General features: G+C 43.7%; 2 protein-coding genes across 4 annotated transcripts in view; both read left to right on the plus strand.

The window, feature by feature from the left end:
- The first annotated feature begins 9,436 nt into the window (after nucleotides 1–9,436).
- PET117 (PET117 cytochrome c oxidase chaperone) lies at nucleotides 9,437–12,906 on the plus strand. Its single transcript, XM_045809543.2, has 2 exons — nucleotides 9,437–9,644; nucleotides 12,757–12,906. Exons 1-2 carry the CDS (start codon nucleotides 9,549–9,551, stop codon nucleotides 12,904–12,906), a joined length of 246 nt encoding a protein of 81 aa, XP_045665499.1. The 5' UTR covers nucleotides 9,437–9,548.
- Nucleotides 12,907–13,217: 311 nt separating this feature from the next.
- The window catches only part of KAT14 (lysine acetyltransferase 14), a 32,631-nt gene continuing 30,036 nt past the window's right edge, over nucleotides 13,218–15,812 (plus strand). For 2 of the 3 annotated variants that reach the window (XM_045809511.2, XM_045809529.2), the window contains exons 1-2: nucleotides 13,218–13,476; nucleotides 15,383–15,501. In XM_045809511.2, the coding sequence (XP_045665467.2) occupies nucleotides 13,218–13,476; nucleotides 15,383–15,501 (378 nt within the window). Of the gene's footprint in view, nucleotides 13,523–15,382; nucleotides 15,502–15,812 lie in introns of all 3 variants that reach the window. The other variant, XM_045809520.2, reaches the window with a different exon arrangement.

The raw sequence follows: 15,812 nt of genomic DNA on the forward strand, positions 1-15,812 counted from the left end.
CTATATTATTGAGATTGAATCAGTAACCCAAAACCTCCTAACAAAACAATGTCCTGGGTCGGAACACTTCACTGGCAAATTCTACCAGATATTTAAAGAATCAACACCAATCCTTCCCCAACTCTTTTAAAAACTGAAGAAGAGGAAATACTATCTAACTCATTCTGTGAGACCAGCATTACCCTGATACCAAAAACAGGCAAAGACACTATAAGAAAAGAAATTTATACACCAATATCCCTGATGAATATTGATGGAAAAATCCCCAGTAAAATACTACAAATGAGTACAAAGGATAATTGGCCATGCAAATAAAAAGTTGGATTTGTTTAAAAAAAAACATACCAGCATACCAAATTCATCGCATATTAAAAAGATTATCCATCTTGACCAAGTAGGATTTATTCCTGGAATGCAAGCCTGGGTCAACATACAAAAATCAATCAGTGTAACGCATCACATTAACAAAATGAAGGAGAAATCCACATAATCATCTTGGTTGTTACAGAAAAAGCTTTTGATAAAAAACCCCACACTTAATAAACTAGGAATGGAAGGATGCTTCCTCAACATGAGAAAGGCCATATATGAAAAACCAATGGCTAACATCATCCCCAATGGTGAAAGACTTTTCCCCTAAGGGCAAGGATGCCCACTTTTGCCACTTCTGCTCAACATAGTACTGAAGTCCTAGCCAGGGCAACCAGGCAAGAAAAAGAAAAGGCATCTATATTGGAAAGGAAGAAGTGAAATTATCTCTATTTACAGATAATATGCTATTATATGCAAACACCCCTAAAGAGTCCATACACAATAGAACAGAGCTAAAAAATTCGGCAAAGTTGCAAGATACAAGGTCAATGTACAAAAATCACCTGCATTTTTAAAAAAGATTTTATTTATTTACTTATTTGTCAGAGAGAGAAAGAGAGAGGGCACAAACAGGGGGAGTGGCAGGCAGAGGGAGAAGCAGGCTCTCCACTGAGCAAGGAACACGATATGGGGCTCGATCCCAGGACCTTGGGATCATGACCTGAGCTGAAGCAGATGCTTAACCACCTGAGCCACCCAGGTGTCCCTCACCTGCATTTTTTAAAAGACTTATTTATTTGAGAGAGAGAGAGGGAGCATAAGTGGGTGGGGGCAGAGGGAGAAGGAGGGACAGAATCTCAAGCAGACTCCCCACTGAGCATGGAGCCCCATGTGGGGCTTGATCTTAGGACCCCAAGATCATGACCTGAGCCAAAATCAAGAGCCGGATGCTTAACTGACTGAGTCACCCAGGCACCCCCAGCTGCACTTCTATACATGAACAATGAACAATCCAAGAAAGGAATGCATTTCTATTCATGAACAATGAACAATCCAAGAATGGAAATAAGAAAACAATTCTGTTTAAAACAGCCTCGAAAATAATTAAATACTTGGGAATGAATTTAACAATGGAGGAGAAAGACTTGTATACTGGAAACTCAAAATATTACCCCCCCCCAAATTAAAGAAAGATATAAGTAAATGGAAAAGCATTTCCTAATGAATTGGAAGACTTAGCACTGCTAAGGTAACAGTACTCCCCTGAGTGACCTACAGATCCTATGCAATCCCTATCAAAATCCAAGTGGTATTCCTTGCAGAACTAGAAACACCAATCCTAACAGTCATAGGCAATCTCAAGGGACCCCAAATTGCCAAAGCAATCTTGAAAAATATCAAAGTTGAAGGACTCAGATTTGATTTCAAAACTTATTACAAACCTACAATAATCAAAACAGTGTTTTTCTGTCTGGCATAAGGACAGACATACAGACCAATGGGATAGAATAGAGAGCCCAGAAGTAACCCTTCAAGTATATGGTCACTAATTTTTAACAAGGGTGTGAGGTTCACAACAAATGATGCTGGGGGAGAGGAGTCTTTTCAACAAATGATGCTGGAGTCTCTTGTAAGCCAGAAAGTAAGCAAGTAGGAAAAAAAGAAAAACCCACATTGGTGGGGATGTGTCAAAGGGTACAGGAGCCAACTGGAAGAGCTCCCAGTAGCCAAAGCTGGAACTATTTGAGCCACAAGATAAAGGAATGCTGTGTTATAAACCAAAGTATAAGACAAGTATGTGTGAGTCCATGCTGATATAAATAAATGATTGAACGCATTACTAAATGGGAGAGAAGGGACAAATCTCCTACACAGAATTCCAAATAAATTAAAAAGATTGTCCACTGAATTCACAGCAATCAATTTCACGGCCAGACGTAAAACTGTCGGATTTACTGAGATGAAGCCTATTGTCTCCAACACATCACCTTCCTAAGAGATTTTCAAGGGCAGTTTCAACTGTGATTTTTGCTTTCCATGCTGAGGGCTGACTTTTAGAACCTAAACCTGAAGATGATGGGGCCCTATTATACTCCCCCCCAGGGCCGTACACAAGGCAGGGCTCCATGTTCGCTATTTATTTATTTATTTATTTATTTATTTATTTATTTATTTATTTATTTCACAGAGAAACAGCCAGCAAGAGAGGGAACACAAGCAGGGGGAGTGGGAGAGGAGGAAGCAGGCTCCCAGCAGAAGAGTCTGATGTGGGGCTCGATCCCAGATGTCCGGGATCACGCCCTGAGCCGAAGGCAGACGTCTAACGACTGCGCCACCCAGGCGCCCCCATGTTCGCTTTTTAAATAGTCATAAGGGTGCTTTACAGGGCATCATGTGATGTGATGTTCCCTCAATCACTTGGTGTTGAGATTGGAACATTGACGCAAAGGTTGGACACTGGTGCCAATTCAGCTGACACCCTTCACCTTCTTCCTAAACAAACCGGCCCCCTCGCTGCCTCCTCTTTCTCTCAGAGACCTGCCCCATACAGCCTTCTCATCCATAGCCTTAGGCATCTGCCCTCACCTGCTCCATTCGTGCCTACCGTCTATCCCACTTTAAACCTATGCCTTCTTATTAATATCACCCACTAGAGTACTGATGATTAATATTCCCTAAAACAGAAGTGACTTGGAAACCCAGCTCTCCCATAATAGCTGCAAAGACTTGGCCACGATTCAAGCCCACAAAACATAAGCCAAATGACACACTGGGTGGTGAAGGTTTTTTTTTTTTTTTTTCAAATCCCGCCCTTGTACGAGTTAAGGCAGAACAAGCATTGTGTGACCACATTGTTCAAACATAGGGAGATGACTGTACTCCCCCGACTTAGTTTTCATTTCTTGGTTCTTCTCCAAGCCCCTGATTTCCAACTGTATTCTTTTTGATGTCTTCTCTTCCTTAGAAAAGTCTGGAGAGGAGGGCAGAGGGCAGTATGGGGCTTCATTCCTTAGGAATGCAGAGCCATAGAGGTTTTTAAGAAGGTCAGATTTATATTTTTGTCTTAGAAATTAAGCTCAGGCTGATGGCAGTGGTTGTGTCTCCAGGAATTTTACAGAGGAAGAATGATCACACAAGCAGTCAATTTCAAATGGACTCCAAGGGTGGGAAACAAGTCAGCAAGGGTGAGGGACCCTGAAGCCCAGAAGCTTCCAGTACACCTGAGTTTGAGCAGACGTGCTTCTGAGACTTCCTGTTTTAATGTCACCACTGGCCCCGTTTTCAGCTCCCATGAAAACCCACATTGAAGGGACAGGAGTTGTGAATGGAGCACCATTGTCCCCCTGTGGTGACAGCACTGCTGTGGTCATTCGCGACACATCTGGGTCAGTCCGAAGTTGAGAGGGGTGGGAGCTCATGTGATCTCAGGATACCCGGACACTAGGAGAAGGGCAGAGACGTGAGGTTCGAAGTTCTGGCCCACAAAACAAATTGTGTTAAACTCGCCATGTTTCCAAATCTTTGTCCCATCCTGATATACATAAAAAAGGGATATTTGTATAGCCGGCTGGGATCATGAGACTCTTAAATGCAACTTCACAGATGATCATTATTTACATTGTCTTTTTATATATCCTTAAAAAAATAAAGATAAAAACAAAAAAAAAATCTATGGTACTCTATAATTGGGGGGAAGAAAAATAAAAACAAAGTGTTGGGGCAGATTTAAATATTGAATCCATGTAAACTTTCCTGATAACACCTCTGTGATTTTTTTTTAATGAAAAACTACAGCTTGTTTCTCTGTGTCTTTTCTATACCAAGTTTTATGTTTAAATCTGCACAGAGGGGCGCCTGGCTGGCTCAGTCAGAAGAAGGTACGGCTCTTGATCTGGGATGCGTGAGTTCAACCCCCACGTTGGGTGTAGAGATTACTAAAAAAAAAAAAAGAAAGAAAAATGAAAATGAAAAATAAAATGTCTGCACATAAATCCTGATCAAGACTTTTTTTTTAAAGATTTTTAAAATTTATTTGAGAGAGAGAGAGCAGAAGCAGGGGGAGGGGCAGAGGGAGAGGCAGACTCCCTGCTGAGCAGAGAGCCCAGTTCAGGGCTGGATCCCAGGACCCTGGGATCATGGCCTGAATGCAAGGCAGATTCTTAACCGACGGAGCCACCCAGGCACCCCAAGCAGTCAAAATTTTATGTAAAGGCTCTAATAGCTCTTTTCTTCCATTAACAACGGTAATGTTGACTTTTTTTCTGATAATGTGACTGGATTTTGAATCCAAAAGAACTCAGTCACACCAAGTATCTAGAAACGATGAAACGCATCCATGATTTGGGTAAGCTCAGGGAGAGGCCTCACTGCTGCCCCCGCTCAGATGTCCATGGAAGGCCCACTCAGCTGCAAACTGAGAGATATTTCCTAACTATGTGAAGCAAGGATTCAGGGCCACTCCCAGCAGCAATAGTGACAGGAGCCCTCCCCCTCCCCCCAGGGCCCAGGGGTTCCCATCCTAAGGCTCCCTGGCGGGGATGCTCCAACTTGCATTATCACCACCGGCCTGGCTTTGGTGTAGCCATGATACTAGTTCCTTGTCTCAACCAGAAAGCCAAGGAGGTAGCAGACATATAATTGTCCCCCTAGTTCAGAGGAGGAAACTGAGGCCCCAAAGGTAAGGGATCGACCCCCAAGTGAAGCCAGAATCCCAGCTTCCCACCTGCTTGTTCCTGCAGAGCCTCGCTCAGAGAGATCATCTTCTGAGAACAATATTCTGCTGGATGCTGCAAGGCTCTCCTATCAAAGGGAGGAATGGAAGACCCCAAACCAGAATTCCCAGGGGCCGCATGAATGGGGCACACCTCTCAGAAGTCCATTTTCCAGTGAACATTCCAGGGAGGTGAATGCTATTGTCCCAGAACCTATGGAGGGTTCCTGTTGGTTTTTCTGTTCTCTTGTTTCTCTCTCTCTTCCCTCTCCCATCAGGTGCCTAGTCCTATCTTCCTCCCTCTTTCCTCTCCTCCCTCTCTTGCCTAGCTCTCTCCTCCCATTTTGTAAATAGCTCAAATATGGGATTGGAAGATTCTAGATACACTCATTCTCCTTGTATCTCTCAACAGAAGATGTGTGTTCTCTGTTTTAAACTTTAAACAAGGCAAATTTAATCTTTTATGTCTTTGAAGACAAGATTAAAAACCAATTAATTTGCTCTGTAACTTTCTGGCTGTGGGCTCTGGGCAAGTTACATACTGCTCTGTGCCTCAGTTTCCTCACCTGTAAAATGGGAAATGCCCAGCACCCATTTTGTAGGGTTATTGTGAAGATGAAATGAGTTGATACATATAAACAGCTTTTTTCCCCACCTTCTTCTAATAGCTTCAGTGAAATAATTAATATACCCTAAAATTTACCCTTTAGAGTGCCCAATCATTGGCTTTTAGTAGAGTCAGAGTTGTGCACCCATCCCCATGATCTAATTCTAGAACATTTTCTTTACCCCCAAAAAGAAACTCATTCACAGTCACTGCCCATGTCCCAAATCCCCCAGCCCTTGGTAAACAGTAATCTACTTTCTGTTTCTATGGATTTGCCTATTCTGGACACTTTATATACATAGAATCATACCGTAGCTGGTCTTTTGTGCTTCTTTTACTTAGCATACTGTTTTCAAGGTTTCAAGGTTCATCCATGTTGTGGCATGTATCAGTACTTCTAGTCTTTTCTTTTCGTGTGTGTATATGTGCAGGTATAATTTATTTTTTTCTTCTTGGTGCTTTAAAAATCTTCCTACAATTTATTTTTTTCCCTAACTTTATTGAGGCATAATTTACAAATAAAAATTGTTTATATTTATGGTGTACAAGGTGATGATTCGATACACCTACACCTTGTGAAACAATGACCGCAGTCAAGCTCATTAACACATCCATTACTTCAAACTGTTAGCTTTTTGGTGTATGGTGAGAAGACTTAGAATCCATTCTATTAGCAAATTTCAAGTATACAGCACAGTATGATTCACTATAGTCACCGTGCTGTACATTAGATCTCCAGAACTCATTCGTTTTTATAACTGAAATGGTCAACAGGTAGATGAAAAGGTGCTCGACATCGCTAATTGTCAGGAAAACACAAATTATAACCATAAAGAGGTATCACCTTACACCTGTTAGAATGGCTGTCATCAAAAAGACAAGAAGTAACAAGGGTTGGTGAGGATGTGGAGTAAAGGAGGTAGGAATATAAATTGGTACAGCCTTGTACACTGTTGGTAGGAATATAAATTGGTGCAGCCACTACGAAAAACAGTATGCAGATTCCTTAAGAAATTAAAAATAGAACTACCATGTGATTCAGCAATTGCACTTCTGGGTATGCATCCAAAGGAAATAAAATCAGGATTTTGAGGAGTTATCTATAGTCCCATGTTAGTTGCAGCATTACTCAAAATAGCCAAGATATGGAAACACTGTAAGCGTCCCCTGACAGATGAATGGACAAAGAATATGTCACACACACACACACACACACACACACACACACGAATATTATTCTGCCATGAAAAAGAAAGGAGATCCATTGGCAACAATATGGATGAACTTGGAGGGTATCATGCTAAGTGAAATAAGCCAGACACAGAAAGACAATACTGTATGCTCTCACTTATATGTGGAACCTAAAAAAGTCAAAGTCATAGAAGCAGAGAGTAGAATAGTCGGAGCAGGGGGTGGAGGAAATAGATGCTGGTAAAGGGATGAACAGCTTTGAAATGCACGCAGCACATTAATGTGCTAAGTGCCAACATTATGAAGTGGTCTCTTTAACCCTCCCTGTAGGTGGGTGGGTCTCAATTTTATGCCTTCTACCTTGTAGTAGGAGCTCTGCCTCTACTTACCTCTGTGATTATTTCAGGAGCACCTCTTACCAAGATTCTCCAATGGTTAAGCAGGACTTTTCCATTTAGTTGGCGTAAGTGATGATTTACCATTGAGAAAAAGAGAGTGAGGAATTGAAGACCAATCAGCACCTGGCTCCTGGAGGAGAGTTACTGGCAGATTCTGACAGAGAACTGGTCTTGAATCTTCTATATTAGGTGATACTCTGGAGCAAGAATCCACACCCATACTTAACTTTGGGGAACAGCTCATTGCTGTCTTAGCTTGGGCTGCTATAACAAAAATACCAAAGACTATGGCTTAGACAACAGAGATTTGTCAGTTGTGGAGCCTGGGAAGTCTGAGATCAGGGTGCCAGCCTGGTTGGGCTCCAATGAGGGCCCTTCCTGGTTTGCAGACGGCCATCTTCTTGCTATGTGCTCACATGGTGGAGATCAAGCTCTAGTCTCTTGTTCTTCTTATAAGGACACTAACCCATCCTGGGGACTCTACCTTCATGACCTTATCTAAACCTAACTACCTCCCAAAGGCCCCATCTCCTATACCACCCCACTAGGGGGTTAGGCTTTCAACATAAGAGTTTTAGGAGGGGACACAAACATGCAGTCCATAACAACTGCTACTTGTCAACTGTCTCCCTGTCTTTTTTTGTGTGTGTGATTATTGGATATAGGAGTCTGCAGTCATTCTCTCACATTTCAGTCATTTATGTGACAGTAATCACACAAAATACCCTGCCGAGGGTCATAAATATTTAAACAGATAATCCACTTTTTTATTGGACACTGTTAACACATAAAGGATTTTTAAAAGTAGAAGAAACTACATTTAAAGAAGACAAATTGGAAAATCAGTCACAATAGAATAAAAGGCCATCTAACTCTGACAAATTCTAAGGCCATGTAGCTCTGCTGAAGGCTCACTGACTCACAGAGAAAAATATCTGGACTCCGCCACAAGTAAAAAGCAGTCTGATATAGTTTTTTTTTTCTATTAGAAAAGAATACAAATATATCTTGAATTAAAGTTCTTCTAACTCCAAGATCTATTGAGGGTGGAACCCAGTTTTCCAATTCAATGGTACATCCTCCAATGACTGAGAAAAATACTGTGGACAAAATGCGATTTGAAGAGTATTTAAATTTTTTATTTTATTACATTTCTTAAGAACAATAATCACTGCATGCCATTTACACTTAAATAACAGAAACTGGAAGATCAAAGCACTACGGAAATGAATGATGGAGAAGCCTTGGGTGTTGCTCATCAAGACCTGGCCCTGATCAACATTATCCATAGCTGTTTCCACAGGAAGACGCTTGCTCCCCGTGAATTCCAGTGGGAAAGAATGACGTAACAGGAATACTCTTCATTGTGTGCTCTATCAGATACTTTACAGTTTCTGGAAAACCAAACTTCTTTCTACCATAAGGAAAAGTGAAAATGATGCCTTGCACAACGCCTGACCCATTCTATCATTCATGCATTCATTTTCCTAGTTATGTGGGAATCAGGAATCCTGTCTTATTGGTGTGAGAACTGAGGTTCCAAAGATATAAAGGTGATCTCTTAAAGACTACACGGGAAACAAGTTGACCAGGGGTTTTCCTCTCTGGAGGCAACGAGGCGTCGCTGCTCAGTTAGCATGCTCTTTAACTAGAAGGCTTTCGGTTCTAAGAAAAATCAGAGCCTGACCAGCCGGCACACAGCATCAAGATGAAAACAGGTGACAGTGTCTGCAACATTTAATTATGAATCTTCAAGCAAGAACTCCATCTTCTGGTGGCACCTGCCCCTCCACAGGGGCAATGAGGCTGCGTTTGGTGAAGGTGGTATGGAGCAAAGGACCCGGGTCACCATCGCGCTCAGAGGGGACAGGTGTGTGTGTGTGTGTGTGTGTGTGTGTGTGTGTGTGCGCGCGCGCGCGCCAGGGTCGGCAGGAGGGTGTGTGTGTGTGTGTGTGTCTGTGTGCGCGCGCGCGCCAGGGTCGGCAGGAGGGTGTGTGTGTGTGTGTGTGTGTGCAGGAGGGTGTGTGTGTGTGTGTGTGTGTGTGTGTGTGTGTGTGTGTGCGTGCGTGCGCGCGCGCGCGCGCGCGCCAGGGTCGGCAGGAGGGAAAGAGGCGCTCCTGTCCCAGGACCGTAACCGCAGCCACGTTTTCCGCGGAGCAGAGACGCCGCTCGGCTCTCGACTGCTCGCGCCTGGCGCGGCGGGCGGTGCACCCGGAGGCCTGGGCTCTGCGCTCGAGCGGTCGAGCCTGACCCGCACGAGCGGAGAACCGCTCGGCTACGGCCCCGGGCCCCGGGCGGGTGGGAGGAGGCCGCAGTGGCCGGCGCGGGGATGTCGAGGAGCTCGAAGGCGGTGCTGGGCCTCTCGGTGGTGCTGACGGCGGCCACCGTGGCCGGCGTGCATCTAAAGCAGCGGCAAGACCGGCAGGTCGGTGTCACGTGATCGCCTCTTCCGGGGCCCGCGCGGTGGCCGCGGCGACAGCGACCTCGGGCCCTCCGGTATCTCTCCGCGTGTTTCTACGCTGCGCCTCGTCTTTCCCTCCTTCGTGGGCTCCGCCGCGGCGCGACCCAGCTCTCCCGCGCTCTCGCGACTGCGGCCTGGCCGCCGCCCGCCGGGTCCTGGGCGCCGCAGTCCCCGCGGCCGCGTGCACCGGGAGGCCCCGGCCGACCCGGTCCTGGCCGGCGCCTGGGAGCCTCGGCCCTCGGCGCCGCAGCCGCCTGGCTCTTGCTAAGCCTCGCCTGCGGCGTGGTCGGCGGTCCCGTTACGAAGTCACCGCCAGCGTGCGGTGACACGGACTTTCAGCGTTTCACCTGGGCCGCTGCAAAGTCGAGGCGGGGAAGGGATTTGCGTGGGGTGCACTCGGCAAGTTGTCGGCCTCTCCCCAACCCCAGGCCCAAGGTTGAGGCTCAATTCTAATGTGTTTCAGTGCTAGCGAGATTTTATCCCAGAATTAAGGAGGCTTCCCTGCATCCACTTTCCGTGCCTTTGGCCAAGGTAATTTGGTGGATGCTTTTTTTTTTTTTTTTTTTGCTTGTGTGTGTGTGTGTGTGTGTGTGTGTGTGTGTGTGTGTGTGTGTCTTTTAAGGAGCAGTTTGCTATGGAAACCAGATTCTGGGAACTAGAGATACCGGCCTCCATATTTTCTTTTTTTCAGTACTTGTATTTCTGGAAGTAACCGTGACTTACTGATGGGTAAACCGGCCGTCCATTCTGTGCCTCTCAGTTCCTGTTTTCTTTACTCTAGTTGGCACATGTTTAATGACCGATCCGTGTGTGTCAGGCACCACACTAGGCACGTTGGGAAACAAAAAAGGAAGGATAGGCGTTCTGGAGTCTTATGTGATTCACAGTGGTGCTGAACGTTGAGTGTGAGAGGCAACTAGGTCAGCGCGTGTGTTAGGGTTGAGCCTAGTTTGTCGAGGGTGGAGGTAATGAACTGGATGAACTAGTAAACGGTCTTATCTTGCATTGGGCTGAGCAGTGTGCTTGGTATACAGAGATGAAACAGATGAGGTCTTTGTCCTCGTTTTTCACAGTCTGTGGCAATCAGAGAAAGGTGTAAGAATTTGGGGGAGGGGGTATTGGGATGAATCATGCCAGGGCATGAAAGAGGTTAGAGATTTGGGAATAAAGTATGGCTTCTGAGGAGGGTAGTTTTTGGAACAGGGGCAGGAGAGTTCCTCTTCTAAGAAGTGAAAGAAAATGAGGGTGATCAAAAGAAATTTGAGATGGAGTAGGGATGGTGTGTCCCATTTAGCTCTGAGGTCAGTGAAGGCAGGGATTTTCAAAGAGTATTGGGTAGGGTGGGTGAGAACTTGGTTCTGTAACTAGCTACACATCTCATGTTCCTGGGAAGTTTTTACAATATAACCTACTCCAGACCTCTTAAATCAGAATCTCTTAGAGATGGGGATCCGGCTTAGGTATGTTCTAAAAGCTACCCAGGGAATTCTAACATGCAGACTGGGTTGAGTATCACTGCAGAAAGATTTAGATATTTGGAAGTTAGGTGAAGAAAAGATTGACCAGAATAGCCTCTGTTTATTTTACAACCAGTCATTCACCGTGGACTTTCTTTCTAGCCTGGGAAGGAGGAAAACAAATGATTGGCATGGTGGGTATGTTGGAAGGTTCAAGGAAGCAAGAAATAAAAACTGTAGTTTTCTGTCATTTTTTGACTATCTACCACATACCAGGCACTGACATTCATCCTTACAGGAACACAGCAAAACGAGTAGTGCTACTTGAGTAATGGTGAAGAGATCTTGGTGGTTAGTAAGGTAGTTAAGTGGAAGTCACAGGCAATCAGCATATATTGAAACCTGGAGGAGGATAGCAGATGGTGGCAGGAGAGCAAACTCCCAAGCCGTATGCTGAAGTCTGAGAAAGGAAGGGTGGGATCTCAGAGGCTTGTGGGGAAAGAATGATCCCAGGCGATGGTGTGTGCTTTGGGGGACGGGGTGGGCACGTGGGTGGGTGTGTCGTGGTGTAAGGAGCACAGGACCAAAGAGCTGGAGAGGGAGGAGTCAAATGTCTCCGGAGATCTGGCCAAGGAGCAGTGTTCCAAAAAGCTGGTTTTAGTTGTATTGTCTGTTCCAGGAGTCTTAAATTCCCAAATCCTCTGTAAGAGCGAATGAAACGCTAGGCTTGGAGGAGGTTTAGCAAGTAGGTACTTTGTGAGTTTTCAAAATAGACCTGATAATTTAAAAAAAAAAACAACAACCAAAAAAACCCCAGGCCCTGGGTCCCACCCCCGTTAATTCTACCTCACAAGGCCTCTGTTTAAAAAAAAAAATTTATTTTGTGACCTAAAAACTATAAAATGGCGGTTGTTAGTAATGACTGGATTTTTGCTTTAAAAAGTCTCACCTTAGGTGCCAGGTCCATATTCTGGAATTTTCTACCTGTCTTCAGTGCTTATCAAAGTAACTACCACTGATGGGCCTTTATTTTTTTCTCTGGTAGTAGAATTGTATTTTTCCTGTCTCTCTCAGTTATGTAATTGGTTAGTAATTCTGTATAATTTTTACTTCTTCTCTTTACACTCTAGGAAAAGCGAAGTTCTTTCCTTTTTTGCATCTTGATTATTTAAATTTCAGTAACTTTTTTTTTTTCTTTGGTGTTGATTATTCAGTGAGGATAATTGCTAACAGGAAAGTAGTTCATAGAGTTACTATAGTAAATCTCACCGAATCTTTCAAAGCATTGAGTATCAATTAAACTTTTAAAGTTCAACACAGGAGCGTCTTTTCGTTTTAAATTCATGTTATTTCCCATTAAGTTTCTATACTGAATGTTTAGGAATTTCTTAAGATACGGTAAGAAGTCATTTAGTAATAGCACTGGTGGAGCACACTACCAAATTAATCTGATGGTTCGTCACATTTTACATTTATACAGAAAGGTGAAAGAGAAATTGGGTGTTTGGAGTCTGAAAGTTTTCAGTGTATTTTAGTAGCACTGTTATTCAGATTGAATGGCACGAGGATGGGAACCCCCTGTACAAGGTGTTACTGAAATCTCTTTCTTACGTTTTTAGAGGCTTCATGATGGAGTGATCAGAGACATTGAGAGACAAAATCGGAAAAAAGAAAACATTCGTCTTTTGGGAGAACAGATTATTTTGACTGAGCAACTTGAAGCAGAAAGAGAGAAGATGTTATTGGCAAAAGGATCTCAAAAAACATGACTCGAAATGAATGTCAAATATTGATGGGACAGTGTCAAGTGTGGGTGTGCAAGTGTGGATGGAGAATAGCTTAGTAAGGTCTTCAGCCTTTTTTTGGTCACTGTCCTTTCAAGCTTGACCATAGAAAAGGACAGTGGATCATCTGTTCTAAATTATTGTTTTAGAAGTCCCTTCTGAGTCAAGAAGCAGGCAGACACTCTTCTGAAGAATTTCTGTCTGTCCGTGTGGTCCTCGTAGAAGCCCCCGTAAGCTTGGTGTCCAGAGCTTAGGATCGTTAGTGAAAAGCACTTTGGAACCTGTGAGAGGAAGGGATGGATAGTAACATCCACCTGAGTAGTTTGATAAGCCGGCATGATGATGAAGCCACGAGAACATCTACCTCAGAAGGCCTGGAGGAGGGGGAGGTGGAGGGAGAGACTCTCCTGATCGTGGAATCGGAGGACCAGGCATCAGTGGACTTATCTCATGATCAGAGTGGGGATTCCCTCAACAGTGATGAAGGAGATGTGTCGTGGATGGAGGAGCAGCTGTCCTACTTCTGTGACAAGTGCCAGAAATGGATACCGGCCAGTAAGGAGCTTCTCAATTCCTTTGATTTGTCAATTCCCATGTGAAGGTTTGTTTTTCTGACCTGTGAACAAAACGTGAATGTAAAATGGACCTAAATAAAAAGATAATTATTATATTTATTATTAGTTTAGTTGGTTAATGACAGATTTATATAAATCATAGACATTTGTATCAATAAAAATTACTGTCAACCTCTCACATTGTTAAATTAACGTTCTTGATGGCAACCCAATAAAAATCAGAAAATTGGAAATTCTGTGTTATTTAAAGAATTAGCCACATTGTTCTAACAAGATCATGTTATGGATTTGGGGCCAAATAATAGGCCCCGTATAGAATTAAAGTTCAGGTTACTCTGGTAATGCTTAACTCCCATGGGAAACTGTATGCTGAAATAAGTCAGAATTAGCAGATTTAAAGTATTTTGTGCTCTTTTTCTGGGACCATTCTTGTTTTCCACTTGCTGGCCTCCTAGATGTGCTGGCAAGAGATACACACACATGCTCTCCTGATACCTCACTCTTGCAACTTAATCTTTGCATCTGCCAGCTTCCTGGCTCTCAAGGAGCATGCTTTGCCAGCCATCATGAGTCTTACCAAAACAGGATTTTCCCATTAGGCAGAGACTAGTAAAGACATATGTACCGAAGGAATTCTTTGTGTAATAGAGTTTGTAACTAGGTCAGAGAAATTTCTGTGCGTGCGTGTGTGTGTGTGTTTGTATACATATGAAATGGGTCATTTTTTGGTGTGTGGAAATATGTTTAAGATGGATTTAACCATTCAGAATAATAGTTAATAACAAACATTTTCATAGGAAACAATCTAGAACTTTCTATGCATTAGCTAGTGTTTTCTTCTGAGCAGTTTCTGCTTATTGATTCACGCACCTGCCCGAAAATCTCAGTGGCATTCCCCTTGTCCTCTCAGGATACATTTTAAACTGTTTTTCACGATAGGGTCCCTGCTAACTTGAGCTGCTCTCTTCAGTGTCTCGTTCCCACAGAACCAGAACTTTGCAGTTAGGGTGAGCTTTTAATTCTCCACAAACAAGTCTTTCTTATCCCAAGGTCTTTGCACATTTTAATTTCCTCTCAGAATATGCATCTCTCTAGCCCCCATGGCCTCCCCGCCAAACACACAGGCACCCCTCTTCAGCTGTCGAATTCTAGTCATCCTTGAGGCTCCCCACAGACCCTACTTTTTCTAGCTCTCCCATCTTCCTAATATGGGTTGGGCCTCCCTTCTCTGTGTCCTCACATTGCCCTGTGGCATACACCGAATTCCGTTCCGGTGGTTGTCCTGCCTCCCAGAGCATCAGCATCACCTGGGGAACGTTAAAAAAGGCAGAGACCCAGACCCCATTTCAGAGATTGATTCATCCTGTGTGGGATAGGCCCAGGCATATTCTAAAAAAACCAAAACCACTCCCGGGTAGTTCTGATGCATTGTGAGGATGGAGAACCACTGTGCTGTTGTGATGACTATTTCCTCATCTGTGGCCCTCAAAATTTATAAAATGCCGAGAGCAGACTCTGTCTTGGGAACTGCATTCTGGTTCCTGTGCCAGTTCCTGGCATGTAGTGGAAACTCAGATATTTCTTGAAAGAATGTATAAAGAGACCCATAGGAGTCAGCAATGTCAGCAGTTGGGAAACGCAATGACAGCAATACAAACTTACTTTTCTAGTATCTTTCTCCTAAAAGTTAGGGAACCACAGATCTCAGCGGGCATACACCATGTTAGAAAAATAAAAATCTTTTCTTCTACCTTCCCTATTCCCATCCTGCTGACATGGGTTGCTGAAAAAGAGGAAAAACCTGGGAAGCGTGGAAAATCTGGTTGATAACTGATAAAGCACTGCTGTAGATAAACCTATGATGTGCCTTTTTGTTTTTCTCCTAGGTCAGCTGAGGGAACAGCTCAGTTACCTTAAGGGTGATAATTTTTTTAGGTTCACTTGTTGCGACTGCTCAGAAGATGGCAAGGAGCAGTATGAAAGGCTGAAGCTCACGTGGCAGCAAGTGAGTAAAAAGCTCTCCCCCTCGAATTCATGAGGTCCATCCCCCAGAGAATTTACTGGAATTTAAATTCAGAGAATGAGGAGCTTACTTCTAGGCTTTTGAGCTGTTTTGAGGGTCACTTTATTTTCACAATGAAAATCATATTCCAAATATATGGAGAAAAGAGTTCTTTGTAAAAATACTCAGTGCTAACTCAGTGAATCAGGTTTGAGAGTCTCGAAAACCTCAGACACACAGAGAATGGCCTTTATGTATAATACCAAACTCTGATATTAATGGAGTTGAAAGTGAGGTTCAAATTTTTCTGGCAG

The sequence above is a fragment of the Ursus americanus genome, chromosome 22 (assembly GCF_024610735.1).
Source record: "Ursus americanus isolate L20-20 chromosome 22, mUrsAme1.1.p, whole genome shotgun sequence".
NCBI lineage: Eukaryota > Metazoa > Chordata > Mammalia > Carnivora > Ursidae > Ursus > Ursus americanus.